Below are 8328 nucleotides of genomic sequence, written 5' to 3'. Positions count from 1 at the left end.
TTGGCGGGCCTGGGCTGGATTTGAACCTGCCACCTTAGGTGTATGTGGCTGGTGCCTTAGCCACTTGAGCCACAGGTGCCAAGCCGGAATTCAAGGTTTCAAAAAGTGATGATGACAACTGTGCACTCTAGATGGAGCAACAGAGAAAGACTATGCCTCCACCAAAAAAAGGTGAATAATTAATAATAGTACTGGCTATATTAGAAACAATCCTAATCCTGACTTGGTGCCTGTAGCTCAAGTGGCTACGGTGCCAGCCACATACACCAAGGCTGGTGGGTTCGAATCCAGCCCAGGCCTGCCAAACAACAATGACAACTAGAATCAAAAAATAGCCAGGCGCTATGGTGAGTGCCTGTAGTCCCAGCTACTTGGGAGGCGAAGGCAAGAGAATCACTTAAGCCTAAGAGTTGGAGGTTGCTGTGGGCTGTGACGCCACAGCACTCTACCCACAGCTACAGCTTGACACTCTATCACAAAAAAGAAAGAAAGAAATAATCCTAATCCTTAAAAAAAAAAAAAAAGGATGTGCTGAATAGGCACAAAACAGAATGAGTATGGATTTTTCAGAATTAAAAAAACTTAATTCTGAAAATGTTAATATTCAGGAAATCTGGGTGATGTATATACAGGAATTCTTTGTATTATTTCTGCAACTTTCCTCTAAGTCTGAAATTAGTGTTCAAATAAAAAGTAGATAAAAACAAAAATAAAAACAGATTACATACTCAGCACTACGGTTAAAATTTAAAAAGTGAAAAATAACTAGTATTAATAAATTTGTGGAGCAATCTGAATGCTCACATCCATTCTGGTAGGATTGTGAACTGGTACAATCATGGCAGTTTGGCAATGTCCACTGAAGCTTTTCATGTGGATACTCTATGACGTATCAATTTCTTTCCTAGTTAAATATTCCCAAGAGAAATGCATACTTATGTTCAACAGAAGATATACAAGAATGATCTTAGTGGTATTATTTTATGGAATCCCAAACTAGAAACTATCCACATGCCTGCCAAATGTAGAAGTAAATGAATTAATGGAATACTATACAATATCATGAAGGAACTACACCTACATGTAACAGCATAGATCAGTTTCATGAAAATAATGTTTTTTTTTTTTTTTCAGGTTAACAGGGAGAGGTTTCATTAGGAAGAACAAAGAAAGTTTAGAGCACTTCCCTATCATGAAGGAGAAAAGGTGAGAAGACCTTTTTCTTTTGAGACACAGTCTCACTTGTCACCCTTGATAAGAGTTCCATGCCATCATAGCTCACAGCAACCCCAAACTCTTGGGCACAAGAGATTCTCTTGCCTCAGCCTCCCGAGTAGCTGGGACTACAGGTGCTCACCACAATGCCTGGCTATTTTTATTTATTCATTTTTTTGAGACAGAGCCTCAAGCTGTTGCCCTGATAGAGTGCCATGGCATCACAGCTCACACCAACCTCTAACTCCTGGGCTTAAGTGATTCTCTTGCCTCAGCCTCCCAAGTAGCTGGGACCACAGGTGCCCACCACAAACTTGGCTATTTTTTGGTTGTAGTTGTCATTGTTGTTTGGTAGGCCTGGGCTGGATTCAAATCCATCAGTTCTGGTGTATGTGGTTGGCGCCTTAGCCACTTGAGCTATAGGTGTGGAACCTGCCTGGCTATTTTTAGAGGTGGGTCTCACTCTGGCTCAGGCTGGTCTCAAACCTGTGAGCTCAGGCTATCCCGTCCACCTCGGCCTCGTATAGTGCTAGGATTACAGGCATGAGCCACTGCATCCAGCTTTTTTTTTTTTTTGAAACAGAGTCTTTGTTACTCTGGGTAGAGTGCTGTGGCATCATCATAGCTCACAGCAACCTAGTCTCTTGGGCTCAAATGATCCTCTTGCTTCAGCCTCCCAAGTATCTAGGACTATAGGTGCCTACAACACCCAGCTAGTATTTTTATTTTTATTTATTTATTATTATTTTTGTAGAGACAGAGTCTCTCTATCACCCTCGGTAGAGTGCCATGGCATCACACAGCTCACAGCAACCTCCAACTCCTGGGCCCAGGCGATTCTCTTGCCTCAGCCTCCAGAGTAGCTGGGACTACAGGCGCCCGCCACAACACCCGGCTATTTTTTGTTGCAGTTTGGCTGGGGTTGGGTTTGAACCTGCCACCCTCGGTATATGGGACCAATGCCCTACCCACTGAGCCACAGGAGCTGCCCTTTATTTTCATTTTTTGAGACAGTTTCACTCCATGCCCTGAATAGAGTACAGTGGCATCATAGCTCACAGCAACTTTTAACTCTTGGGGAGCTTATGTGATCCCCTTGCCTCAGCCTCCTAAGCAACTGGGACTATGGGTGCCCCAAAATGCCCAGCTTGTTTCTTTTGGTTTTTAGTAAAGACGAGGTCTCACTGCTATCTGAGACTCTTCCCCACAATCCATCCTCTGCTCTTTCCTTTGCAGGTGAAGGCCTGACCTGTAGTCTGAAAGGTCTTTCTATTTGCTCCTGTTCTTTCCTCTTTATTCTTCACAAGAAATTTCTTTTAGATCTAATTCTATCTTTTTTTTTTGGCTGGGGCTGGGTTTGAACCTGCCACCTCTGGTATACGGGGCCAGTGCCCTATCCTTTTGAGCCACAGGCTAGATCTAATTAGATCTAATTTTATCTTGATGTCTATTTCTCAGAGGACCTGAATTGACAAAAGGCCATTTTGTGATAGGTCCCTATTTTTGGATATAAATGAACAGAAAAATTACTGTCTTCTCAGAGAATGCTTACTAGTACAAATATCAGTACCAGTTACCTGGCAGAATAACAGGTGATCTAGACCCAATATAACATTTATTTTTCCTTTGTCAGATTATCTCCTTCTCTTTTACTTGTCTCTACTTTACATCACACAGTTAGCAAAGTCATGGAGAAATCAACTACTACAACATCATCTCAGCTAAGTACCCCTGAACGTCTAATAAACATTTCCACTACTCTAGCAACTTTAAAAATTTAACTATTATTGTAGCCAGGTCTGATCCACAAAAATCAAGATGATTTTATCATCAAATTATTACTACCATAGCTGGGCGTTGTGGTAGGTACTTGTAGTCCCAGCTACTTGGGAAGCTGAAGCAAGAGAATCGCTTAAGCCCAGGAGTTTGAGGTTGCCGTGAGCTGTCATGCCACAGCACTCTACCCAGGGCAGCACAGTAAGACTCTGTCTCAAAATATAAAAAAAATTATTACTAACATGAGTGCAACCTTTCCACAGTATGTGGTGATACAATCTCGGTAAAGTTACAATGAATCTAGGACTTTTGAGTTTAAAAAGCTTTCCATAAGGATCATGCTTTGTAAACATAAACCCAGTTCCCATAATGTCTTCTGATGCATAATACCCATATGACTTTTTTTTTTTTTTGCAGTTTTTGGCTGGGGCTGGGTTTGAACTCACCACCTCCAGCATACGGGGCTGGCACCCTACCCCTTTGAGCCACAGGCGATGCCCTACCCATTATGACTTTTAAATAAATACCAAAAGGCTAATAAAAATCCAATTTCTGGCACCCACAGCACAGTGGTTCGGCTGCCGGCCACATGCACTAAGGGTGGCGGGTTCAAACTCGGCTCGGGCCAGGTAACAATGACAACTGCAACAAAAAAAAGCCGGGTGTTGTGGCAGGCGCCTGTAGTCCCAGCTACTTGGGAGACTGTTTGAGGCTGCTGTGAGTTGTGATGCCACAGCACTCTACCCAGGGCGACAGCTTGAGATGCTGTCTCAAAACAACAACAACAAAAGAAACAAAAAAGAAAAAATCCAATTTCATGAAAAACTCAAGAAATCTAAATCTGTCTCATCATCCTTCTGAAGTAGGTAGGTTCATCTTCATCAATAAACATAAACACAACCATAATTTAAACACTACTATAGGAAAAGATTTAGATTCCCAAAGGTTAATAATAATTACTCCTTTTTATACAATTTTTTTATTGTAGTAAAAAAACTTAAAATGAGATCTATAGATACAATATTGTGCTAAATTTTCTAGAATTCAGAACTTACTCTTGTTTTGTCAAACAGTTCTGAAACTTTGAGGAAAAACCTAGAAGAGAAAAATATTTTCATCAGAAGCTACATTTGAAATAATTTTCCATTTCAAACATTCAAAGATTATGTCCCCAAACCATATCTATAATAAACACTGTCTCCTAATAGTCTTGTTAACTTTCAATCATTTAACAGATGATTTGAAATTTGTTATTAGAGAGTATCTGTCCATTTCATTTTAAGATGACAGTTTAAGCCATTAATGTAAATTTAAAATTTATCTCCATATTATTATTATTATTATTTTTGAGACAGAGTCTCAAGCTGTCGCCCTGGGTAGAGTGCCATAGCATTACAGCTCACAGCAACTTCAAACTCTAGGGCTTAGCAATTCTCTTGCCTCAGTTTCCCAAGTAGCTGGGACCACAAGGGCCTACCACAACACCTGGCTATTTTTTTTTTATTGTAGTTATCATTGTTGTTTAGCAGGCACAGGCCGGGTTCAAACCCGCCAGCCCCAGTATATGTGGCAGGTGCCCTAATCACTGAGCTACAGGTTCCAAGCCTGTGTTTTTGGAAGACAGGGTCTCACTCTGCTACCCTACCCTGTAAGTGCTGTGGTACAATCATAGCTCACTACAGCCCAGAACTCGTGGGCTCAGGCAATCCCTCTGCCTCAGCCTCTTAAGTAGTTGGAACTAAAGACATAAACCACTATGCTCCGCTAATTTTTAAATTTTTTGTAGAGATGGGATTTCACTTTGTTGCCCAGGCTGGTCCTGAGCTCTTGGCCTCATGCAATCCTCCTGCCTTAGCCTCCCAAAGTGCTAGAATTACACACACAATCCATTGCCTGTGGCCTATCTTGATACTCTTCATCATTATGCTATGTAATACTAAATAAAACATACACCTTCAAAATTATTAAAGAAATACAAACCAATCACATTCAAAGAGCAAAGACTGATTTAAAAGTCTTTTAAAACGGTTATATCAAAGCTGTAACCGTTCCTTTTTTTATTTTTATTTTTAGAGACAGAGTCTTACTTTGTTGCCCTCAGTAGAGTGCTGTGGCATCACACAGCTCACAGCAACCTCCAGCTCCTGGGCTAGGTGATTCTCTTGCCTCAGACTCCTACAGGCGCTTGCCCTAACATCCGGCATTGCAGTTTGGCCAGGGCCGGGTTTGAACCCGCCACCCTCGGTATATGGGGCCAGCGCCCTACTCACTGAACCACAGGCACCACCTGCTGGAACAGTTCTTGAAGTTATTTGATGGTTTCTTTTTCTTTTTTTTGAGGCTGAGTCTCACTCTGTCACCCTGGGTAGAATATACTTGCAACATCATAGCTCACTATAACCTCAAACTCCTGGGCTTATGTGATCTCCCTGCCTCAGCCTCTCACATAGCTGGAACTATAGGCATGTCCCATGAGCCCCAGTTAATTTTTCTACTTTTAGTAGGGATGGAATATATGGCTGGTATCATTGCTTACAAAAGTGTCTCGAAATGTTCTCTTTATATTGAGAAATAAATAAATAAATATATATATATATATATATTTTTTTTTTTTTTCCTGGTTTTTTTTTTGGCCAGGGCTGGGTTTGAACCTGCTGTCTCAGGCAAATGGGGCCGGTGCCCTACCCTTTTGAGCCATAGGCACCTCGCAAGATTTTTGTTTGTTTGTTTTTACAGACATAGTCTTACTTTGTTGCCCTCAGTAGAGTGCTATGGCGTCACACAGCTCACAGCAATCTCCACCTCTTGGGCTTAGGTGATTCTCTTGCCTCAGCCTCCCAAGTAGCAGGGATGACAGGCACCCACCACAATGCCTAGCTATTTTTTGGTTGCAGTTTGACTGGCATCAGGTTTGAACCTGCCACCCTTGGTATATGGGGCCGGCGCCCTACTCACTGAGCCACAGGTGCCACCCTTTTATATTTTTTATTTTTGAGACTCACTTTAATCGCTCTCAGTAGAGTGACATGGGGACACAGCTCATAGCTACCTCCAACTCCTGGGCTTAGGAGATTTTCTTGCTTCAGCCTCCTAAGTAGCTGTAAGTACATGCGCCTGTCAGAACACCTGGCTATTTTTTTGTTGCATTTTGGCAGGGGCCAGTGCACTACCCACTGAGTCATAGGCGCTGCCCTTTATTTTTATCTTTTAATCTGTCTTTTCCATGAACTTTTTTTTCCTTTTTAGAGACGGGGTCTTACTTTGTTGCCCAGGCTAGAGGGCAGTGGCTATTCACAGGCGTGATCCCACTACTGATCAGCCCGGGAGTTTTGACCTGCTCCATTTCCGACCTGGGCCGGGTCACCCCTCCTTAGGCAACCTGGTGGCCTCTAACTCCCAGCATATTGATGCTGAACGTAGTACGGACACCCGATTGTCATAGCATACTATAGCCCAGAACTCCTGGACTCAAGCCATCCTCCTGAGTAGCTGGGACTACAGGTGCACACCACCGCATTCAGCATTTCCATGAACTTTTTTTGAAGTCCTCTTGTATATATTCTAATTTCCAAATGATATTTTTTACTTATAAGCTTTACTGAAACCTAAGAACAGTCTGACATAAATTGTGTCTCTCCTCCTTTCTCTTATATACTCACTAATCAGCCCATTTTCATCGAATAAAACATAGTAAATATTAAAATTGTACATTAAAATCTATTTTTATTCCTCATATTTAAAAAATATGAGAGCTAGCCGAGTGTTGTGGCGGGCACCTGCAGTCCCAGCTACTTGGCAGTTTTTGGCTAGGGCTGGATTTGAACCCACCACCTCTGGCATATGGGGCCGGCGCCCTACTCCTTTGAGCCACAGGCACCACCCAGTCCCAGTTACTTGGAAGGTTGAGGCAGGAGCATCACTTGAGCCTAAGAGTTTGAGGTTGATGTGAGCTATGACGCCATAGCACTCTACTGAAGGCAGCAAAGTGAGCCTCTGTCTCAAAAAAAAAAAAAAAAAAAAAAAAAATAGCCAGGCATGGTGGCTCACATCTATAATCCCAGCATTTTGGGAGGCCGAGGTGGGTAGATCACCTGAGCTCACAAGTTCAAGACCAGCCTGAGCTAGAGTGAGACCCCATCTCTAAAAATAGCCAGGCGCTGTGACGGGCACCTGTAGTGCCAGCTACTTGGGAGGCTGAGGCAAAAGAATCACTTGGACCCAAGAGTTAGAGGTTGCTGTGAGCTATGACACCAGGGCAGACTCTACCAGATGTGACAAAGTGAGACTCTATCTCAAAATAAATAAATGAATAAATAAATGAGAGAAAGGGAAGAGGAAAATGGTGTCAATCCAGGTTTATGAAAATGCTCTTTATTACCAGTGTGTTTTGACAAAAATGTTCCAAAATTTCTATTGGGATTAGAAATATTGTGCACACCCAGGATGTAACAGAAATTTTTTCTGCTGTATTTATTTATTTATTTCTTCTGCGAAGGGAAGGGTAAGAAGGGGATAAAAGGATCTATATTTAATTAGAATACTTACTTGCATATATCTGTAGAATCTTGAGTTCCTAAAGCATATAATGATGAACCAATTCTATTGTAATCATCTGCAGCACCTATGGAGAAATTTTTAATGATTTAATTTTTTTTTAGACAGAGCCTGAAGCTGCCACCCAGGATAGAGAGCTGTGGCATCACAGCTCACAGCAACCTCCAACTTCTGGGCTTAAATGATTCTCTTGCCTCAGCCTCCCAAGTAGCTAGGACCACAGGCACCTACCACAACGCCCGGCTATTTTTTGGTTATAGTTGTCATTGTTGTTTCAAAGGCCCGGGCTGGATTCGAACCTGCCAGCTCTGATGAATGTGGCTGGTACCCTACCTGCTTGAGCTATAGGCGCCAAGCTGATTTAATGTATTTATTCACTGACTTAAAAATAATTACTTGGTCAGGCACAGCGGCTCATGCCTATAATACCAGCACTTTGGGAAATGAAGATAGGAGTATTGCTTGAGGCTGGGGTAACACAGTACGATGGATGCTGTCTCTACAAAAAATTTCATAAAATTAGCCAGGTGTGAGGTGGTATAAGTCAGTATCCCAGCTACTTGGGAGAGTTAGGCAGGAGGATCCCTTGAGCCCAGTATGAGCCTGGGGTGAACGATTAGCTATGATCATGTCACTGCATTCCAGCCCAAGCAACAGAATAAGACAATCTCTTAAAAAATCTTCCCCCCAGGCTCGGCACCTATAGCTCAACTGGCTAAGGCGCCAGCCACGTACACCTAAGGTGGCGGGTTTGAATCCCCAGCCCGGACCCGCCAAACAACA

The 8328-nt window shown here is 42.5% G+C and overlaps 1 protein-coding gene across 2 annotated transcripts in view; it reads right to left on the bottom strand.

Annotated features, from left to right (window-relative positions):
• SNX6 (sorting nexin 6) overlaps positions 1–8328 on the bottom strand; it is a 60655-nt gene that overhangs the window by 8946 nt on the left and 43381 nt on the right. For both annotated transcript variants that reach the window (XM_003791977.3, XM_012806457.2), the window contains 2 exons: positions 7537–7612; positions 4047–4086 (listed from right to left, as the gene is read on the bottom strand). In XM_003791977.3, the coding sequence (XP_003792025.1) occupies positions 4047–4086; positions 7537–7612 (116 nt within the window). The remainder of the gene's footprint in view (positions 1–4046; positions 4087–7536; positions 7613–8328) is intronic.

The sequence above is a fragment of the Otolemur garnettii genome, unplaced genomic scaffold, assembly GCF_000181295.1.
Source record: "Otolemur garnettii isolate 467f Iridium unplaced genomic scaffold, OtoGar3 scaffold00052, whole genome shotgun sequence".
In the NCBI taxonomy this organism is placed as follows: Eukaryota; Metazoa; Chordata; class Mammalia; order Primates; family Galagidae; genus Otolemur; species Otolemur garnettii.
The sequence above is the reverse complement of the archived record's forward strand: the minus strand, read 5'-3'. Positions and strand labels throughout refer to the sequence as shown.